Source organism: Elgaria multicarinata, chromosome 3 (assembly GCF_023053635.1).
Source record: "Elgaria multicarinata webbii isolate HBS135686 ecotype San Diego chromosome 3, rElgMul1.1.pri, whole genome shotgun sequence".
Taxonomy (NCBI): domain Eukaryota; kingdom Metazoa; phylum Chordata; class Lepidosauria; order Squamata; family Anguidae; genus Elgaria; species Elgaria multicarinata.
Window position 1 is genome coordinate 169,644,215 of NC_086173.1, and position 22,100 is coordinate 169,666,314.

The 22,100-nt window shown below is 45.3% G+C and overlaps 4 protein-coding genes across 4 annotated transcripts in view; 1 reads left to right on the forward strand and 3 right to left on the reverse strand.

Annotated features, from left to right (window-relative positions):
• LOC134396268 (uncharacterized) overlaps window positions 1-22,100 on the forward strand; it is an 853,762-nt gene that overhangs the window by 535,266 nt on the left and 296,396 nt on the right. The window lies entirely within an intron of this gene.
• Window positions 1-22,100, reverse strand: part of LOC134396301 (zinc finger protein 420-like) — a 207,773-nt gene that overhangs the window by 12,980 nt on the left and 172,693 nt on the right. The gene's annotated exons all lie outside the window — the stretch shown is intronic.
• Window positions 1,358-21,344, reverse strand: LOC134396993 (zinc finger protein 883-like). Its single transcript, XM_063123606.1, has 3 exons — window positions 21,326-21,344; window positions 17,970-18,763; window positions 1,358-1,884 (listed from the first exon to the last, which is right to left on the reverse strand). The coding sequence occupies exons 1-2, from the start codon at window positions 21,342-21,344 to the stop codon at window positions 18,012-18,014; spliced, it is 771 nt and encodes a 256-aa protein (XP_062979676.1). The 3' UTR covers window positions 1,358-1,884; window positions 17,970-18,011.
• LOC134396430 (zinc finger protein 239-like) overlaps window positions 1,358-22,100 on the reverse strand; it is a 193,426-nt gene continuing 172,683 nt past the window's right edge. The window contains exons 2-3 of the mRNA XM_063122932.1: window positions 7,579-7,705; window positions 1,358-2,991 (exon numbers count right to left, since the gene is read on the reverse strand). Of these exons, the coding sequence (XP_062979002.1) occupies window positions 1,928-2,991; window positions 7,579-7,612 (1,098 nt within the window). The 5' untranslated portion in view covers window positions 7,613-7,705 and the 3' untranslated portion in view covers window positions 1,358-1,927. The remainder of the gene's footprint in view (window positions 2,992-7,578; window positions 7,706-22,100) is intronic.

Genomic DNA, 22,100 nt, shown 5'->3' on the forward strand with positions numbered 1-22,100 from the left:
AGGCCTAGAGCCGTAATCCCAGCCCAGTAGTGAATAGGCAGCCAGTGCAGTTCCCTCAGCAGAGGAATTACATGCTGGAAAGGGGCAGCTCCAGACAACAGCCGAGTGGCTGCATTCTGCACTCGCTCCAACTTCCGGAGCAGCTTCAAGGGCAGCCCCACATACAGCGCGTTGCAGTAATCCAGCCTGGAGGTTTCTAATGCCTGTCCCACCATGGCCAAGCGATCCATGTCCAGGAGAGGCCGTAACTGGTGAACCAGAGAAAGCTGGGAAAAGGCGCTCTGAGCCACTGTGGGAACTTGGGCGTCCAGTGACACAGATGGGTCTAAGAGCACCCCCAAAACTACGAACCTGATCTTTCACAGGGAGGGCAACCCCATCCAGAACAGCCAATGAGCCTCCCTCCCGGGTTTGGGAACCACTCTCCCACAGGGCTCCTGTCTTGCCAGGATTCAGTTTATTGGCCCTCATCCAGCCCATTGTGGAGTCTATCATTTTTATTTTATTTATTTATTTACAATATTTACCTACTGCTCCCCATTGAAAGTTTCAGAGAGGTGTACAAGACGAAATGAAAGCGGAATAAAACACTTTAAAATTGATTTTAAAAGAAGCAACATGTCTAATGCTTAACTGTAATAACACAATTAAGCCCATACTCACAACAACAAAATAAGATTCACACACAAAGCCAGTAAAGTCAGGCAGGGATGATAAGCCAGGAAGGAGGTGGAAATTCAAATGAAAACAGGCTACTATGACACCCTCACCTGAGGCTGCCACCCAGGCTATGGCCACTCTCCCCCCTTGCCTGTTCCCCCACCTGAGGGATGGTTGGATCTCAGCCACCCAGCTATGCTACACTCTCACCCTACGATAGCTCATACACACAACACATTCTCTCTGTCTGTCTGTGTCTCTCTCTCACACACACAAACACACACACAGAGGTTACCTGAAAAGAGGGTAGGGCCCTTGCCCTTCGCGGCGTACGCTCCGCCTCAGTCAGCCACCTTATATCTCCCTTTCCCAATGGCTGGCTCAAGACGTAGCAGGGGTGGTCCTGTGGGGAGCAGCAGTCCAGCGGGCAGAAGTCCAAGGCAGAGTTGCTAGTTGGGGTGGCAGAAGCGGCCGACACCCCCTTCTCTTCTGAACGATGGGCCTCTTCTTTCCCCAGGTCCTCTCAGCCAGGAGGGACAGAGATCGAGAGGGCAAGGGGTGGGCCCCATTGCTGCAAGCATCAGGCCGCAATAACTGGATCTGATCCCACAAAACAGGTAACATGGGGGCATCAGACCCCTCAAGTGGAGCTGAATAACAACAGTGTGGTGCAGTGGCTAGAGTGATGGGCTGGGAGTTGGGAGATTTATTTATTTAATTAGATTTACATACCGCCCCACAGCTGAAGCTCTCTGGGCTGTTCACAAAAGCTAAAAACAGTAAACATTAAAAATATACAAAATTTAAAAGCCATCAGAGACATAAAAACAACAGTATAAAAACAGCAGCATCCATTTAAAACAACCTCTCTGGGGTCCATTAAAAAACAAACTTAGCGTTCAATGCCGTTAAATGCCTGGGAGGAGATGAAAGTCTTGACCTGGTGCCTGAAAGATAACAATGTTGGAGCCAGGCGAGCCTCATAGGGAAGATCGTTCCACTGTCGGGGGGTCACCACCAAAAAACAAAAACCACCACCCGAATGGTTCCCCATGCCTACAGCAGGAAAGAAATGCAGTGAGTTCAAATCTCACGAGGAAAGGCCTTGTCTCCTGTATCAATTCTTCGATGCAAGTTACAGTATGTATTCCAATGAAAGTGCTTTCTACAAACAAAACATTCATAGCGCTCCTCACCTAAATGGATCATTTGATGTGAGGCAAAGTGCAACCTCGAGATGGAATTGTGCTCCAAACAGTGAACACTTTTATGCATTCACACACTTCTTTGTGTGAATTCTTTGATGTCGCTGAAGAAGACTGGTCTGAATGAAGCTCTTTCCGCACTCTAAGCATTTATAGGGATTCTCTCCCGTGTGATTGCTTTGATGTTGCCTAAGGCTTGTGCTGTGAGCAAAACTCTTTCTGCACTCAAAGCATTTATAGGGCTTCTCCCCTGTATGAATTCTTTGATGTTGCTTAAGATGTGTCATGCGAGCAAAGCTCTTTCTGCACTCTAAGCATTTATAGGGCTTCTCCCCTGTGTGAATTCTTTGATGTTGCTTTAGATCTCCACTCCTAACAAAGCCCTTTCCGCACTCTAGGCATTTATAGGGCTTTACCCCTGTATGATTTCTTTGATGTTGATTAAGGTGTCCGCTCTGACTGAAGGCCTTTCCACACTCCGAGCACTCAAACGGCTTCTCCCCTGTGTGAGTTCTTTGATGTATATTCAGGTGGCTGCTCTGAATGAAGCCCTTTCCGCACTCTAAACATTTATAGGGCTTCTCCCCTGTGTGAATTCTTTGATGTTGCTTAAGGTGTGTCATGTGAGCAAAGCTCTTTCCGCACTCTAAGCATTTATAGGGCTTCTCCCCAGTGTGAATTCTTTGATGTTGCTTAAGATGTGTCATGCGAGCAAAGCTCTTTCCACACTCTACACATTTATAGGGCTTCTCCCTAGTGTGAATTCTTTCATGCTGCTTAAGGCTTAAGCTAAAGGTGAAATCTTTCCCACATTCAAAACATTTATAGGGCTTCTCCCCTGTGTGAATTCTTGTATGCAACTTAAGTAGTGAGTTGCAACTGAATGGTTTTTCACACTCTAAGCATTGAAACCTTTGATATTTGCTAAGGCATGTCTTCTGAGTCTCTATATCCTGAGAGCTTTTCCTCTGTGTCTTCCTATTGGGAATGTCCCTTTTACTTGGTACTTCTAGTATTGGAGTTTCTTGGACGTCTGATCCTTCAAAAGGAATGGATTTGATTCCCCACTTCTCTTCAGTTTCCATTCTGTGGTCTACGCCATTTTCCTTGCTCTGCCTGCACTCACCTGAAAGAATATAAAAAAAGAAATCTTCCTGAAATCAGGGAACAAACCAAATGTTTGCTGATTTGATTACCAGGATAAAAAAAATATTTGGTAGGAGAGGCAGAACCTTCCAAACACAAGAATAGCCCTTATAAAAATGAGGATTTTACCAAAAGTAATTTTTTTATTTAGAATGATGCCAATAAGAATATCAGAAAAAGAATTAAAAAGCTGGAAAATTATAGTAAATAACTTTTTCAATGGAGATAGAAAGGCGAGACTTAACAAAAAAGGTTGGTATGTAATGCAGAAAAAAGGAGGGCTAGGGCTCCCAAACCTAAAGTTATATCATGTAGCTAATAGGTTGAGACATGTAGTAGAAAGTATGCTAGGACTAGGAGATTTAAGTTGGTTGGAGGATAGAAAGGGAGAGGATATAGGTTGGAAATTAGAAAATATATATTTTTAGAGATTATGCAAAGAAATGGGGGGAAGAAATAGAGAACCCCCTTTTAAAAAATCACTGGGAAATATGGCGATTATATAAAAAGGACTTACTTCCGAGTATTTCCCCAATATGACCAGTGATAATGATGAGGAACTTTCTGGGAAATTTAAAAAAAGAGTTGGGAAAAAGTTTAAAAGAAGGAATGGTAATGAAGTTAAAAGATTGGCTAGAAAGAATGAGAACTAGGGAAGAAATAAAGGAGAGATTAAAAGAGGGAAGCATATCGTGGTTAAATTATATTTAATTAGAACAGTGGACGAAGAAATGGTTAAATGATAATGGAGAGTGTAGAGGAATTACGAAGTTTGAGGAGCTGATTCTAAAAAAAGAAAATGAGAAAAGAGAAAACAAACTAATAAAAGGTTTAACGAGCAAAATATATAGAATATTAGTGGAAAAGGGAGAGACGGAAAGTGTAGGTAAGATGGTATGGGAAACTGACTTGAAGGAACAAATAGGGCAACAGAGTTGGAAAGGGATATGGAAACGAGTGTTGAGAAATATGTCTGTGAGGATAAAAGAAAATTATTACAAGCTTGTCTGGAGGTGGTACCTAACCCCTGTGAAATAAAATAAAATAAATAAGATTAATTCAGCAACATGTTGGAGAGGTTGTCAAGAGAAAGGAACGTATTTACATATGTGGTGGGAATGTGAATTTGTGCAAAAATTATGGAAAATGGTGTTTAAAGAGATAAAACAAATTTTAGGAATGGAGATTGAAGACACACCTATATTGGCATTGTTATCAGTGTATAGAGAATTGAAATGCAATCAAGAGACAAAAGAATTAATAACGAATTTGTTGACAGCAGCAAGACTAATGACATCTAGGAACTGGAAGGTTCAAGGGGATTATTATATAGAAGATTGGTATAAAGAAATATGGGATATTGCTATTAATGATAAATTAACATGTAACATAAAAGTTAGAAGAGGAATGATAAAAATGAATGATTTTAAAGGAATATGGAAACAGTTTTTAGAATTTGTACTATTAAAGGGGAGAGGGAAAACACCTCCCAAAGAAGTAATGAGATTTTGGAAATATGAATAAGATCCCGTGGTTGGAGGGAGCACACTTAAGTTAATTATGATTATGTAAAAGGGAATTAAGTTAGAACATATGTTTATTAAATTGTTTACTTTATATTATGTGTATTATGGGGTATAGAATTTTTAAGGAAAAAAAGGGGAAAAAAGAAAAAGGAAAAAAAGAACCTTCCAAACACATTAAATATCCCCTGATGTTCAAAAGAATTGAGAACTAGAGTGACGTATAGCACTTTCATTGATGATATGTCATAACTCTTACAAAGTAGCTCAAACAACAAATGAACAACATAAAATACTGTAAAACTAAAAGGCACTTAAAATCTGCCATTTTGTCCTAGCTGATTATTCACTGGGAACTAGAAAGTGGGAATTCAACACTAATGGTTATTTTCAATGTCTAGTTATATCTTAAAATGAAAAGCAAGCTGTCCACAGCTGTCTTCTGAATATGCCTTACTCTCCTCTCCTCCATGGAGACCTTTCAGATAATATCTGTAATGTCTTCAACATTATGCAGATGCAATTATGACAGCAAAGTAAGATTGGTTGGCAGCCATCACCGCCACAGAATAAGTACATCAATTAGCTTTTATCAGTGTTTTGTCAGGTCTTTGGAGTGTTTTCCTCCTTGTATTTTACCCGTCAAAGCAATTGTTTCATTGCCTTCAGCTCCTAAGAAAAATGTGAAGGAGGCAAAGGTTTTCAATTTGTGGAAGTGGATTTTGGAGCAATCATAGAGCCCAAGGCCCGAAAAGGACACTGCGGGAAACTCCCCCAGCAAGTGCAGGGAACCCTCTGGATTCATTAGCCTCCAGGGCCTGATCATCCCATGTGATCCTCCTGCCTTGTGGAGGTTACAGGACTTGATCATCACACCACGGAAAATGTTTGGTTTCATGGTTGAGCTTCGCAGACCTGATCGAGAGGGCTTGAAATTGACTTCAGAGGTTGTGGGTTCTCCAACTCTGGAGGTTTTTAAGAAGAGTTTGGACAGCTTCCTCTCATGGGGGGTTTAATGGGTTTTCCTGCACATTGCAGAGGGTCAGACTAGATGATCCTTGTGATCCCTTCCAACTCCACAATTCTATGATTCTATGACTTCTGAGGAAGGGATATCCAAAGTCCAGGATTTCCTATGGAGCCACGTATTGGGGACGAGAACACAAGGGTCAAAGGAAAAGGAAAGACAGTTGAATGCAGAGCCCAGAAATTTCTATGTAAAGAGAGCAGGGGAAAAGGGTAAGTATAAGACCCGTGGCCTCCAATGTCCATATAACAACCCACGGATCATGGGGAAAAACAGGATCACCTTGAAATCCGAAAATACAATGGAACTGCAACAGCAAAGAGACGCACAGGAGGTGGAAGAGGAACAGATAACGGATAAGACTCATGATAGGAATGTATCCATTGATAGGGGAAGGTCAGAATTGTTATATGAAAGGAAGGTATAATCGACCTGTAGGGGAAACCCATGATTCCGAGAAAGGAAGCCGGATCGAATTCAGAGGAAGTTTGAGGCAGATCCCATAGATAGAAATTAGGAAGGAAAGCAGAGTTCAACAGGGTTGGGAGATCCCGAAAGCTGAAATTCTGAGGGCGAAAGCAGAAAGTATTCCCAGGAAAAGGAAAAAATGGTGGACATTGAAAGATCCCTGTTTGGCTGCCTTAGGAGATCTCTGATTAGCTGAGACAACATCATCATGAATGCCCTGGAGATTGTGCAGAACAAGTTTCTCCGAAAACTCCTTTCTCTCCCACCCAGAACTCCTGAAGCTTTTTTGCATACAGAGTCTGGATGGCCATCCATTAGGACAAGAATAGAGTGTGTTCAGTTGAGGTATTTTAAATGAATTGCCACCTTGCCAAATGAACGTCTTGCAGCTACGTGTTACCTGGGAATGAACAAAAATTGTTATTCGACGGCCATACTCCAGGCCATCCAATAACATGGCAGGCATATCCAGTGAAATTTTAGAATGTTTTAAGGATGTTTTAAAGATGTTTTAATCATGTGTGGTATGTTTTTAATCACTTTTTAACGTGTATTTTATATCATGTTTTTATACTTTGTTGTATACTTTGGTTTTAGTTTTTGTGAACCGCCCAGGGAGCTTCGGCTATTGGGCGGTATAAAAATGCAATAAATAATAAATAAATAAAAGCTCCTGCATAGCTATTACTTTCCTGAGCTGAAGCCTGTCCTCGATATGGAGAAGAAGCAACCAAGGGATTGGCTATTTTGGATAGATTCAGGAGGGATCTGCAACTAATTAAAAACTCTAAATTCTCCCAGTGGTTCCCTTTCTTGAAAACGGAACATGGAACAGAGCCAGCTATGGGTCCAAACTGAGGCTTCTTTCCCTAAGAAATGCTTTTATTGAACTGAGATTCCAAGTGATGCCAACTGCAGTTCTGGATGGACGCTATCCCAAGGTGCCATTTGAATGCAGACTCTGCATCTGTGCCCAACATCAAGTGGAAGACGTTGTTCACTACATGTTAATTTACCCTCTGTACGTGGATCCAAGAGAGAGATTCCTGAAACCCTTGTTAACACATGGATATAGGAAAGCCCTTGCAGAAATGGTTCTTTTTCTTCTGAGTGATACCAGCAGTTATGTGACACGTAAAATGGCTTTGTTTGCTCCAGTAGCAAAAAAGATTAGGCAGAGAGAACTAGACAAAATTGCCATAAACTGCCCTGGAGATTCACACTGCTGAGTGAAAGCTGAGTTTTAGTTATGGCAAATTCGAAGTTATCTGTATAATTTTCTACTGTTTGAAATATTTATATTACTGTATATATGTATCAATATTTTCTTTTGATGTATTTGTCATGGCCTTTGGCTAGTACAATAAAAGTTGAACACTCTTTTCTAAATCTGGACTAGAGTATCCCAGGAATGTGGCCCAGGCACTGCTGTCCTCAGTGAAATTTGAATTATGCTCTGACACAAAGAAAGAAGAGCTGCAATTCCACCTTCCAGGACCTGTCATGAAGGCAAAGAGGGAGCCTTTCTCAGAGGAATCCCATTCCTTACCCAGAGAGACCAGGATCCCACGATTCTCCTCCATGACTTCCTTGTGCAGAGTCCTTTGGCCTGGGTCCAGCAGAACCCACTCCTCCTCTGAGAAACGCACAGACACCTCCTCAAAGGTCACCAGACCCTGAAAGCAGAAGAAGAATTGAGGTTCTCCTTACACATAACGTTGCAATCCATGAAGACGAGTGTCTTCATCAGTGACATTCAAGGCCTTCCTAGCAGCCATCTTGGAGAGAAACAAAGGCTAAAGGGGTAGGTTCTTGGAGGACCAAAGAGATGTGTAGGGGACAGAGGCCCCCAGGACTCCCCTACCTGCCCAGGCTGCACAGAAACTGTTTCTACTCCACCACCAAGCGAAGGAGGCCTAGAAGGATCCCCCATTAAGAGTTCACTTTCTTTGCAGATTTTTCCGCTCCCTGTAAGGAAAGCGAAGAAGGAGGGGAAGTAAGTCATTGTTCTTAAGCATTTCCATTTTAATTGTTTTACTGGAATCAATGTCCACATAATTAAATAACATTTCTTTTTGGGGTATCTAGAGAAATAGTCTCTTTCCACCCATAAAATCAGGCTTAAGGAGAACATTAAAGCAGCTCATGCACTTCAGGCGTAACTGACGGAGGGAGACCATGGGGAAACACGTCCACTAATACTTACCCAGTGAGGAGGGTCCTCCGTCACCCTCCTGCAAGATCCACCCGTCCAGCGGCCTCTGTGTGATGCCCGGTGGAGCCTTCTCTGCCTCAGGGAAATCTGTGGGTGCTCTGGCCAACATCCCCTGGAGAGAGGATCCCAAGCAGAGAAGAGGGATTAGAGAAGGAAAGAAACAGCTCAGGGCAAGGCCAAGGGCAGCGTTTCCCAATCGCTTTACCAGGTCTCATTCTAAAGTTGATCTATTGTCCAAACCACAGAGTACATACTCATCTGTGTCTTTATCAGGGGAATGCATAAGGATGTGTTCTTTGGGGCTAAGAGGTCAACCCTGGCATAAGCAAAGCACTTGAACACCCTCCAAAAACCACCCAGGAGGAAAGACAGAACCTCCCAGACATTCCCTGATATCCAGCATCTTCCACTGTAAGCACAGCAGTTTGGTGTCTACAAATACTATTACTGTCCTGTTGGGAGGACTCTGCCACTGGCTGAAGAAGGATCCCCTCCTTCCCCAGATCTTCACAAACCCATTCAGTTCTCCTGTGATCACTAGACCTAAGAAGAGCCGTTCTGGATCAGAACAAGGGTCCATCTAGTCCAGCATTCACTTCCCAAAACGTCCGATCAGCTGTTGACCACAAACTCACAAGCAGGACATGACTAAAACAGAACTCTGCTGCCCATGTTCTCCAGAAACTGGTGTACATAGACATACTGGTTCTGATACTGGAGGTTGGATATAGCCATCTGGACTAGTAGCCATTCATAGCCCTCTCCTCCAGGAATTTGTTCTAACCCCCATTTTTACCTGTGCACTGTTAATTTAACTATCCTCTGAAGGGGTGGGGTCATTGGAAATTGGGGCATCACTTCCTTAGAGGACATGCAAAAACAAGTTGAAGTAAGTACTAAGAACACAGTCCCTTTAGTTATCAGGATGAATTTCTCACCTGCTCTTTGCCCTCTGCCTGACTCAAGAGGAAGCCTTCTGCCAGGGCCACCGCCTGGGAACTGGTCTCTGCTCCACACTCTCTGACCCAACTCTCCACCTCCAGGGGCAGGACAGCCAGGAACTGCTCCAGGACCACCAGGTCCAGCATCTGAGTTTTCGTGTTCCTTTCTGGCTTCAGCCACTGGCGGCAAAGGTGGTGGAGTCGGCTGCAAACCTCTCGGGGCCCTTCAGTCTCCTGGTAGCAGAAGTCCCTGAAGCCCTGGCGCTCCGTGTCTGAGCAGGTGTTGCTCCCAGGCTGGTCCTCCTGCACTCTTCCTTCCCAGGGCTCTGCACTGCTCCCTTCCTGGATGTTTCCTGCCTCAGGGCCAGCAAAGCTTTGCTCTTCCACCTTCACTCTCTTCTCCATCTCCATTCCCACCAGGACTCAAAAAGGTCTCCTTCCTCTGCTCCCAATTTCTCTCTTCAGGCAAGGACTGTCCTGCAGGAATTAAAACGAAGAGTTGCAGGAATCACATACAGCTGTGGCCAACTTAATACCCAGGACCTGTCACCAATGGGTCTCCACTACCTCAGAAAATGAGGTTCTGATTCTGCCCCAGTGGGGGAGAAAGTGTAACCAGAGCTGTGTTAAGTGTATTAAAAGCTCAATACGTGTGAAAGTTTATTTTAAAACTTAAACAAGAAAACAGTGAATACTTTTTTCAACTTGTCAAACAAATGAAACATGCCACATAGAAAGCCTTAAGAGATGAATGGTTTATAAAGAAAGTAAATGCAAAAGGACATCACGTGTAACACTGAAATGAGAAACATGCAATGTTTACAAAGAAACACAGGTGTGCACTGTGCAAAATACACTACAGTTTAACTCCTGCTAAGGCCTGTTAGAAAACAATGTGAAAAGCATACTAAGCCCAACTAGCAGCAGTTAAATTGTTATTTGGGTAAACTTCCAACAGTCCAAACTAGTTCAATGCAACATTAAAAGCTTTCAACTACATAACATTATAGTCTAAACTTTTGCAGACAAGGAAGGAAAGAGAGCGGGGACGGCGTGGAATTAAAAGGAAGGTCTTTCTCCCCATCCCAGGCAGGGATCTAAAAAACAGGATGTTGCAGACCCAGAGGTAAGTTGAATGAGACGCCTCTTAGAACCCAATGTGTAGAACGCAGTAAAGCCTAGTTAGGAATAATGAATACAGATAGAAAGTAGGGAGGGTGTTTTAAAATGGAAAAAGCGTAGTGAAGTCTCAGCTCCACCAGTGAGTAAAATAAATCGCTGGAGAAACCTGAATCAAGCAGCTCAAGGCCTAAGCATCTCATCCCCAAAGCTAGTTCAGAAGCGAGGGCAGAAGAAGAGACATGGTCAAACTAGGAATTTCCTTTTTCTCTCAAAAAGAAGAGAAACATGCAAACTGTGCCCAAAAGGCTCCAAAACCAGCAAAAACAGGCTAGCCCAGCTTGGAGGTCTGCAAACCAGAATGACAGAAAGAGAGCTGAATCGAAGGTCCGTCCTTCTCTTAAGGTTTAAACTCTTTCTGATTCAATGACTCCCCTAAACTTTCTTGCCTTCTAATTGGCCTTTTTCTTTCTTTATAGTTCTCAGGTAGACACTTGGTTCCATATTAGTGAACAACATATTGGGTGGGAAGTCTTTCTCACTCCCTATAGTTTTTGGCTTCTACGGCCACTCATGGTATCCCTGTGAGCGAGTATATTTTCCCTATGGGCAAGTACTGTCATTTGTTTCAGTATGTCCTTATACAAACACCCCAGGTTGATTTTGAAGGCTTGAGACATATGGAAAAAGAGACTGAATGACCATTGAAATGCCAGTTTTGGATAACGGAGACACGGGGAGACCCCCAAACTGCTTGCAGGTAACGCCGGTGCTGTCCCCCTCCCATCCCAGGAGTTCTAGTGCGAGCATTGGGCCGTCACATGCAGCCCCACAGGAAAGAGCGGGAGCCCCCAAACTGCTCATGGGGGTTCACATTAGCACCCTAAGCTTATCTGCTTGATGCATGCTCCATCGGACTGGCCATGCTCCCCTCGCACAGGGATATAGTATTAGGTGTCCTTCCGAATGGCCGTAGGAAAGCATTGGGCAGAGACAGGCAGCCCCACACGGGAGCCCCCAAACTACTCATGGGGGTTCACACTAGCACCCTAAGCTTATCTGCTTGATGCATGCTCCATCGGACTGGCCATGCGCCCTCGCACATGGATATAGTATTAGGTGTCCTTCCGAATGGCCATAGGAAAGCATTCTGACCCTCCCAGTTCCCCACCCCCACTCCTTTCTCCAGCCTCCCCTTCTCGGATTCCCTAATTATGGGGAGGAAAGGTGGTGCAAGGTGGGGGTCTCCTGGAGGGGACCCCCCCTCGGGGGAACAGGGGGGGGTCTCTCTCTTCCCTCCCACCCCCTGCCCCAAACCTGCCTCCCTGCCCTTGGCTCCCTCCCTTCTCTGCTCCTGCCCTGGGGGGCTCTTTCCCTCCCGGGACCCCCCCTTGCATTCTGCACTCACGTGCTCCTCTGCAAGGGAAGAGAGGCTGCAGTTGGGGGTCACGATGCAAACACCCCAGGCTGCTTTGTCATGGGGGCGGGGAAGCAGAAGTGTGGGGCAAGAAGGGAGGGGCCTCATCCAGCCGTGGCTCTTCCCTGGCCTCTCTAGGACCCAGCACACTCACTCTCTTTAACCCTTAGATTGGCTGAGTTCGGACGACACGCTAATCCAGGGTTGTTTCCCAGGCTGTTCCTATTACCCCCCTCCAGCCCCCCCCCCCCCCGTTGATTAGCCTGTCGTGGGAACTTAGGGCGACCATATGAAAAGGAGGACAGAGCTCCTGTATCTTTAACAGTTGCATAGAAAAGGGAATTTCAGCAGGTGTCATTTGTATATATGGAGAACCGGTGAAATTCCCCCTTCATCACCACAGTTAAAGGTGCAGGAGCTATCCTAGAGTGACTAGATTTAAAAGAGGGCAGGGCACCTGCAGCTTTAACTGTGGTGATGAAGAGGAAATTTCCCCAGGTTCCCCATATATACAAATGACACCTGCTGAAATTCCCTTTTCAATACAACTGTTAAAGATACAGGAGCCCTGTCCTCCTTTTAATATGGTCACCTTATGGGAACTCAGCAACTCAGTCAACCCGGGAGAGCCAAAGAGCTGCAGAGGCTCCTCCGAGAGGAATCAGTGTCTTCTCAGGAGTAAGCTCCATTGAGTGCAATGGTCTTACTCCTAGGTCGGCGTGTAGAGAGGATTGTAGCCTTTGAAAAACTGTCTGGAGCCTTGGAAGGGGGAGAGAGAGAGACGCTGCTGAGGATATTTCCTCTCCTTCCCGGCACAATGATCCCACGATTAAGCACTTGCTTGCATGCTTGTAAACTGCCCAGAGATCTTCGCCTATGGGGTGGTATATAAAAGTAATAAATAATAATAATAATAATAATAATAATAATAATGTTTGTGTCTGTGTTCTTTTATTCTTCCTTTGATCATTGCTGCGCTTTGATTTTCCATTCAATCCCAGGCAGGTCTACTCAGAAGTAACTCCCATTAAGTGCAATGAGTCTCCCTCCAATCACTAGCATGCTTGAAGATCTGTGTGGATGTTTGCTGTCGTTTCCCGTGGAAGTGCTGAGGGTATTTATTTATTTATTACATTTCTATACCGCCCAATAGCCGGAGCTCTATTATGCAGGGACCTTGAAGGTTATTGGTGGGAGATTCAGGACCGGTAATAGAATCATAGAATAGCAGAGTTGGAAGGGGCCTACAAGGCCATCGAGTCCAACCCCACCCCCCTGCTCAATGCCGGAATCCATCCTAAAGGGGGACATTGTGATATCCAGCTGCCTTGTGTGTTATAAGTGTAGTAAAGGTATATACAAAGTTATTGTTTACATTATGTACAAGGTTCAGGAAATAAGTAGGCTTCAAGGTACTTAGAAGTTGTAGGGAGGGGGGGGTTTGAATGCCTGAGTGCTGATTGGATGGTTGAGGGGGGAGTGCAGATTGGCTGAGTAAAAGTGGGAGCTGCTGGAGAAATGTATGCATCTATAGTTAAGTGAGTGTGTGAGAGGGAGAAGGGTCAGGGAGAGATTGTAGGCTTCATCCCATGTACCTGTTTCCCTCGAATTATCCCCTACAGCAGTGGTTCCCAAAGTGGGCGGTACTGCCCCCTTGGGGGCGGTGGGATTGCATAGGGGGGTGTTAAGAGGCTTGGGGGTGGCAGTGGGGCGCTAAGAGGCAAAGGGGCGGCGGCGGGGCGCTTGAGGTGGTGTTTTCCAAGAAGCGCCTCTCCAGAAGGTCTTAAAACCCAGTGACATTTTTATGGGAGAAGGTAGTTTGGTCCCAAGCCATATAGGGGATGAATCCACACATGTATTAATACCGTTTAAGAAGAGTCCTTTTAATTGTGAACTGAAATGTTTCAAAAGCACCAAAACCCTAATGAAGAGACATAGCCTGCTTGGTGTGCCCCGCCATGCCGGCTGCAAAACAGAGGCGTTCACTCTTTTCCCTCCCTCCCTCGGTAAGCCTGTGGTGGGTGCTTTGGATTTTGAATAAATATTCAATTAATTGTTAGTTTTGATTTTTATTGTTATTATCTTCCTTAGTGGGTCGTTGAAAACCACTATTCTGAATAATGATTTTTATAGTGTAGGGTACGGGGCACTTATTATTATTATTATTATTATTATTATTATTTATTTATATAGCACCATCAATGTACATGGTGCTGTACAGATAACACAGTAAATAGCAAGACCCTGCCGCATAGGCTTACAATCTAATAAGTTGTAGTAAACAGTAAAGAGGGAAGGAGAATGCAAACAGGCACAGGGAAGTGTAAACAGGCACCGGGTAGGGAGAAGCTAACAGTATAGAGTCAGAACAAACTCAATATTTGAAGGCTATAGGGAAAAGAAAAGTTTTTAGCTGAGTTTTAAAAGCAGTTTGTGGAACCAAGGGGGGGTAGTTACCTGAAAAAGTTTGGGAACCACTGCCCTACAGCGTAAAGCTGTCGTCCTTGTTGTTAGCTAAATCATACCCCAGGTGGCAGCGCTCCTAAGATCCTTTGCATACCAGGAAAAAAATCAACGGATGACCCAATCCAATTCAAATTTGGTATGCTTAAAGCACTCCTTATTATCTATTACTGTGCCAATTTTGATATCTTTATCTTTAAAACGCAGATGTAAGCATTTGTTTAATTTATACTTTAAACATATCAAATCCTCCTCCTGCACCCCAGTGGCCGCTCGGAGAACAACAAAAGATTCGTTCTTAAAGGAGTCCAAAAAGTCTTTTGGCTTTATAGCACAATTAAAGCAGGATGCACGGGAGTACTTCACAGTCAAAGCAGATTATAAACTGGAAAACGTCGGAGTCCTTTGCACGCAATTCGCAAGTAGATGATTGTAAGACTATTAGTGGAACTTTGGAAGTGACTGAAACCAACATGCTTTGGACCTTGTAACCATACACATTTGAACTGAGGAAACCATTAAGCTTGAACACGCATTTACTTGAGTTAATAAACTCCCATTATAGTTACAAACAACTGGTTTGTAACTATAATGGACGAGGGATGGAAGATAGCAACGTAACTGGCTCCGTTGTCGTACTGCTCTAACAGGAAGTTTTTCCTGATGTCCAGCCGGAATCTGGCTTCCTTTAACTTGAGCCCGTTATTCCGTGTCCTGCACTCCAGGAGGATCGAGAAGAGATCCTGGCCCTCCTCTGTGTGACAACCTTTTAAGTATTTGAAGAGTGCTCTCATGTCTCCCCTCAATCTTCTCTTCTCCAGGCTAAACATGCCCAGTTCTTTCAGTCTCTTCATAGGGCTTTGTTTCCAGACCCGTGATCATCCTGGTTGCCCTCCTCTGAACTCCCTCCAGCTTGTCTGCATCCTTCTTGAAGTGTGGAGCCCAGAACTGGACACAATACTCAAGATGAGGCCTAACCAGGGCCGAATAGAGAGGAACCAGGACCTCCCATGATCTGGAAGCTATACTTCTATTAATGCAGCCCAAAATAGCATTGGCCTTTCTTGCAGCCATATCGCACTGTTGGCTCATATTCAGCTTGGGATCTACAACAATTCCAAGATCCTTCTTGTTTGTAGTATCGCTGAGCCAAGTATCCCCCATCTTGTAACTGTGCATTTGGTTTCTATTTCCTAAATGTAGAACTTGGCATTTATCCCTATTAAATTTCATTCTGTTGTTTTCAGCCTAGCACTCAGTTGGACCCCCACACAGTGGACCCCCCCCCACACACACACAGGGCTAATGGTCATCTTGACCCTGTGGTGAAGAAGAAGGAGCTTTTGAACTGCCCCTCCATTGTGAGTTGAGAAGGGGAAGCAGGGCCTTCCTATCAGTCCTGCTAAACAGTCTCCTTAATTTCTTTTCCCCCTCTTCCCTCCCCATCCCCTTTTCCTCGTGTGTCATGTCTATTTTGTAGAATTTAAGCCTGAGGGCAGGGATTGTCTTCTTTACTGATTTATTGTAAGCCTCCCCGGGAGCCTTTTTGGCTGAGGTGTGGGATAAAAATTCCCTAAACAAACAAACAAACAAACAAAGTCTTCAGAAGAAACCGGAAGGAATACAATGTTGTTTAGGGCTTTGAACACGAGGACTAGAACCTTAATCCTGGCCCGATAGCAAATAGGCAGCCAGTGCAGTTCCCTCAGCAAAGGAGTCGCAGGCTGCAAAGGAGCAGCTCCAGACAACAGCCGAGCTGCTGCCTTCTGCACTAGCTCCAGCCTCCGGAACAGCTTCAAGGGCAGCCCCACATAGAGCGCATTGCAGTAATCCAGCCTGGAGGTGACTGAACGCTTGTCCCACCGTGGCCAAGCGATCCCTGTCCAGGAGAGGCCGTAGCTGGTGAACCAGGGGAAGCTGGAAAAAGGCACTCTGAGATGCCGTGGCCACTCAAGCCTCCAATGACACAGATGATTCTAAGAGTACCCCCAAACTAAGAACCTGATCTTTCATACGGAGTGCAACGCCATCCAGAACAGGCCATGAGCCTCTCTCCAGGAGTCTGGAAACACTCACCCACAGGGCTTCCATCTTGCCAGGTTTCAGTTTCAGTGTATTGGCCTTCATCCAGTCCATTACTGAGTCTAGGCACTGGTGCAAGACCTGTGCAGCCTCACCTGACTCCGTTGTCACAGGGAGCTAGAGCTGCATGTTATTAGCATATTGAAGGAATTTGGCTCCAAATCCCCAATGACCACTCCCAGCAGCTTTTTTATAGATGTTGAACAAAGTTGGGAACAAGATGGTACCATGTAGAACCCCATAGCTCAACTGCCAAGGGGCCGAGGAATAGTCACCCAATCTTAACTCTCTGAAATCAGCCCCATATGTAGGACCACAACCACTGTAAGCACAGTGCCTCCTATACCCATACCACAGGGTAGATCCCAGAGGATACCATGGTTGATGGGATCAAAACCTGATGAGAGATGGAGTAGAATTAGCACGTTTACACTTCTCTCGATAAAGGTCCTCCATCAGAGTGACCAAGGCTGATTCAGTCCCATAACTAGATCGAAACCCAGACTGGAATGGGTTCAGATAATCAGTATCCTTCAAGAGTGCTTGCAGTTGCTCCACCACAAGTACTTTCCCTAGGAAGGGGGTGTTTGTGAGTGGGCGGTAGTTGTCTACTACCACTGAGTCCAGAGTGGGCTTCTTCAGGAGTGGTCACACCATGGCCTCCTTAAGGACAGCAGGGACCACCTCTGCACAAAGGGAAGCATTTATCACTCCCTGGACCCACCCAGTCACACCCCCTCGGCTACCTATTAGTAGCCAGGAGGGACAGGGATCAAGAGGGGAAGTGGTTGGCTGCATTGCTGCAATCACCTTGTCTACATTCGCAGGCCGCAAATACTGGAACTGATCCCACAAGATTGGGCAGATGGGGGCATCAGACCCTTCAACTGGAGCTGCGCTAACAACAGCATCAAGCTTGCTGTGGAGACAAGCAATTTTCTCCTCAAAGTAAAATGCATAAAGGTCACAGTGGGTCTTTCCCAATGCCAGGGCTCCATTTGTGGGGAGGGTGAAAACACCCCATGGACCACCCAGAAGAGTTGCGTTGGACGGCTGCTCAAGGACGCAGCAGAGGGAGCAAACTAAGCCTTCTTTGCTACCCACACTGACAATCAATAGGCACAATTTTGTGTTCTAGAGCATCCTCGGTCAGCTTTGCTTGGTTATGCCATTTGCGCTCTAGCTGACGTCCAGCCTATTTCATTGACCGCAGCTCCCCAGTATGCCAAGGAGCGGAGTGGGCTCTACAGGGCTGGAGAGGGCACTCAGGGGCATTCATGTCAATGACCCTCCACATCTCACTGTTCCACAGAGAGGCTAGGGCCTCAGCTGGATCACCGGCTGTCTCCACTGGAAAATACCCAAGAGAATTCAGAAATCCGTTGGATTCCATCAGTCTAAATGGGTCCTCAACCCCTGTAGGAGAGAAGTAACTCCATGAGTTCAAATCTCACTAGAAAACGATCTGACCGTGACAATGGGGTTACTTGGACAACACACTCCTAATCTTCAGACTGCCCATGTCACAACTTGGAGCAAAAACAAAATCACGAGTACATCCTGGACTCCACACTCAGAGCACTGAAAAAACTTTACTCCTGAGTGAACTCTTTGTTACAGTGTGTGCTCCGATGAAAGCGCTTTCCACATACAAAGCATTCATAGCACTTCTCAACTGAATGAAACGTTTGACAAGACGGAAGGTGCAATCTGTGATTGAATCACTTCCCAAATTCTGAGCACTTTTATGGCATCCCCTTTGTGTGAATTCTTTGATGTCGCTTAAGGTGTGTGCTCTGAGCAAAGCTCTTTCCACACTCTGAGCATTCATAGGGCTTCTCCCCTGTGTGAGTGCTTTGATGTCGCCTAAGGTGGGCACTCTGACTGAAGCTCTTTCCACACTCTGGGCATTTATAGGGCTTCTCCCCTGTATGATTTCTTTGATGTTCTTTAAAGCTTGCCCTGTGAGCAAAGCTCTTTCTGCACTCTAGGCATTCATAGGGCTTCTCCCCTGTGTGAGTTCTTTGATGTTTTTTAAGGTCTGTGCTGTGAGCAAAGCTTTTTCCGCACTCTAGGCATTCATAGCGCTTCTCCCCTGTGTGAGTGCTTTGATGAAACCTAAAGTACTGGCTCTGACTATAGCTCTTTCCACATTCTAAGCATTTATAGGGCTTCTCCCCTGTGTGAGTTCTTTGATGATTCCTATGGTAAGTGCTGCGAGTAAAGCTCTTTCCGCACTCTAAGCATTTATAGGGCTTCTCCCCTGTGTGGATTCTTTGATGTTCCTTAAGGTGTGCGCTGTGAGCAAAGTTCTTTCTGCACTCTAGGCATTCATAGGGCTTCTCCCCTGTGTGAATTCTTTGATGTTGCTTAAGGTGTGTGCTGCGAGTAAATCTCTTTCCGCACACTAGGCATTCATAGCGCTTTTCACCTGAATGACTTCTTTGATGTCGGTTAAGTTGTGAGTTGCAACTGTGAAGGACAGGTGAGGTTTTACCTAGAACAGAAAAGTAACCCAGACAGGTTAAACACAAGAACAGGGAACTTGACCTTCCATTGTCATAAACAAATATGTCAGAAAGGGGAGGAGGTTTTCAGGAGAGGATGGACTAAATTATGAGGCGTTCCAATGTGTTTAGTTTAGAAGACATCAATAGGAGGAATTCATGATGTCAAATTGAGCATTTAAGGTTGAGCGCAGAGGGGGGAAATGGTCTTCCTTCCTTCAGGTGAGGTTTCATCTTGCCTGGGAAAGATGACCATATGAAAAGGAGGACAGGGCTCCTGTTGCATAGAGAAGGGAAATTCAGCAGGTATTATTTGTATGCATGTCACACCTGGTGAAATTTCCTCTTCATCACAACAGTTAAAGCTGCAGGAGCTATAGTGCAGCTATACTGTGGCCAGATTTAAAAGAAGGCAGGGCACCTGCAGCTTTAACTGCTGTGATGAAGAGGGAATTTCACCAGGTTTTCCATATATAGGACTGAAAGGATGGGGAGTGTTCAACCGGTTCTGGATGGGATTGCACTCACCCTGAAGGGACAGGTTCGTAGCTTGGGGATTCTTTTAGATCCATCATTGTCACTTGCGGCTCAGGTGACCTCTGTGGCACCGAGTGCCTTCTACAAACTCCGGTTGGTGGCCCAGCTACGCCCCTATCTGGACAGGGATAACCTGGCTTCAGTTGTCCATGCTCTGGTAACCTCCAAGTTAGAATACTGCAATGCACTCTACGTAGGGCTGCCTTTGAAGATGGTTCGGAAGCTGCAGCTCGTGCAAAATGCAGCGGCCAGATTGATTTTGAGAACCAGAAGGTTCGACCATATAACACCTGCTCTGGTCCGCTTGCACTGGCTGCCTGTATGTTTCCGAGCCCAATTCAAGGTGCTGGTTTTGACCTATAAAGCCTTACACGGCTTGGGACCACAATACCTGATGGAACGCCTCTCCCGATGTGAATATACCCAGTCACTACGTTCAACATCTAAGGTCCTCCTCTGGGTGCCTACTCCGAGAGAGGCTCGGAGTGTGGCAACGAGGGACAGGGCCTTTTCGGTGGTGGCCCACAGTCTATGGAATGATCTCCCTGATGAGGCTCGCCTGGCGCCAATGCTGCTATCTTTCTGCTGCCAGGTTAAGACTTTCCTCTTTGCCCAGGCATATGGCAGCACATCTTAATCACCCACATGTTCAGTTTAACGGTTTTTAATGCTTTATGTGTGTATGTTCTGTGTTTTAAAATTTTAAATTTTGTATACTTGTTTTTATCTCAATTTTAGAATTTCTGTAAACCTCCTAGAGAGCTCTGGCTATGGGGGTGGTATATTGGTGTAATAAATAAATAAATAAATTTACAAATGACACCTGCTGAAATTCTCTTTTCAATACAACTGTTAAAGATACAGGAGCCCTGTCCTCCTTTTCATATGGTCACCCTACCCTGGGAGTCCCTCTGTGGAGAAGAGCTCCTTCACAGAGTCTGTGGCCATAGCTAGACCTAAGGTTTATCCCTGGATCGTCCAGGGGTCAAACCTGTTCATCTAGGTGACACACAGGGGATCCAGTGCTCAGGCGGGGGCGAACCCTGGATGATCCCAGGATAAACCTTAAGTCTAGCTGTGGCCTGTGTTTGTCTTGTTCTCCAAAACCCTGCTAGACTTGGAGTACGTTCTTTTAATTTGCTTTGCTGAATAAAAGGTCCGTGTGTCTGTTTGACTTTAACTTCCTTGAATTGTTTTAATACATGTTTTAAAGTTTTAACAGTTCCATTGTGTTTGTGAGTCTGAGTGAAGTCAATCATTCTGGATGTCTATCTCTGGATCTTCTTCACACCTACTATAGTGGGGAATTTAAGGAGTACTGTTGCAAGGCATTGCAGAAACCTACACTTCCAAGTAGCATGAGTTCAATACCTTTTAAAATTAGAAAGACCACCAGAAAATTCCTCTTATGGAAGATATAAGGAAGACATGATATTCTGCCACTGGATCATAATTGCTGCTTTTACACCTTGCTCTGAATTCATAATAAAAAGGCAATTGCAGATCAGATGCCAAGAGCAGAGGTCTTGGCCACTTCTCCGAGATGGAAAGCCCCAACTGAGGGGACATCTGGCTGTCTCCAAAGTCAAAATAACATCCAAATTTCATAGTGGCTCTAAGAAGACCAACAGGTAAAGGTTGGAGAGGATGTAGGTGCTTTATCTATACTTTTAACGTACATCACCTGGTGCACTTTCTCTGGACTAGAGTATCCCAGGAACAAGGCCCAGGCACCACTGTCCTCAATGACATTTGTATTATGCACCGACACAAAGAAAGATGAGCTGAAATTCCACCTTCCAGGATCTGTCAAGAAGGCAAAGAGGGAGCCTTACCCAGAGGAATCCCATTCCTTACCTAGAGATGCCAGGATCCCACGATTCTCCTCCATGACTTCCTTGTGTAGAGTCCTCTGGCCTGGATCCAGCAGAGCCCACTCCTCCTCCGAGAAATGCACGGCCACCTCCTCAAAGGTCACCGGACCCTGAAAGAAGAAGAGATCATGTTCTCCTTACACATAATGTTGCAATCCATGAAGACAGTAGAGGTGAGATAGTTGGAGGTTTTTCTGCAGGTTCAGAGCTTCGTGAGTGACATTCAAGGCCTTCCTAGCAGCCATCTTGGAGTGGAGCAAAGGCTAAAGGGGCAGGTTCTTCCAGGACCAAAGAGATGTGCAGGGGACGGAGGACCCCAGGACTCCCCTACCTGCCCAGGCTGTGCAGAAACTGCTTCCGCTCCACCGCAAAGCAAAGGAGGCTTAGAAGGATCCCCCAGGATCAGTTCACTCTCTCTGCAAGTTTTTCCGCTCTCTGTGAGGAAGGCAAAGAAGGTGGGAAGGGAAGTTATCATTCTTAAGCTTTTCCATTTTCATTGTTTTACTAAAATCTATGTTTGTCCACATTACTAAACATTTCCTTTTTGAGTATCTAGAGAAAAAGAGTCTTTCTCCCCCCCCCCCTGGCAAATCAGATTCAAGGAGAACATTAAGGCAGTTCATGTACCTCAGGCGTAATTGAGGGAGGGAGACCATTGGGAAATTTGTCCCACCAATCTTTACCCAGTGAGGAGGGTCCTCCGTCACCCTCCTGCAAGATCCACCCATCCAGTGGCCTCTGTGTGGTGCCTAATGGAGCCTTCTCTGCCTCTGGGAAATCTGTGGGTGCTCTGGCCAACATCCGCTGCACCTGGAACAGGAGGGAGGATCCCAAGCAAAGAAGAGAGATTAGAGAAGGAAAGAAACGGGTCAGGTCAAGGCCAAGGGCAGCGTTTGTATTTCAGGGACCCTTCTAA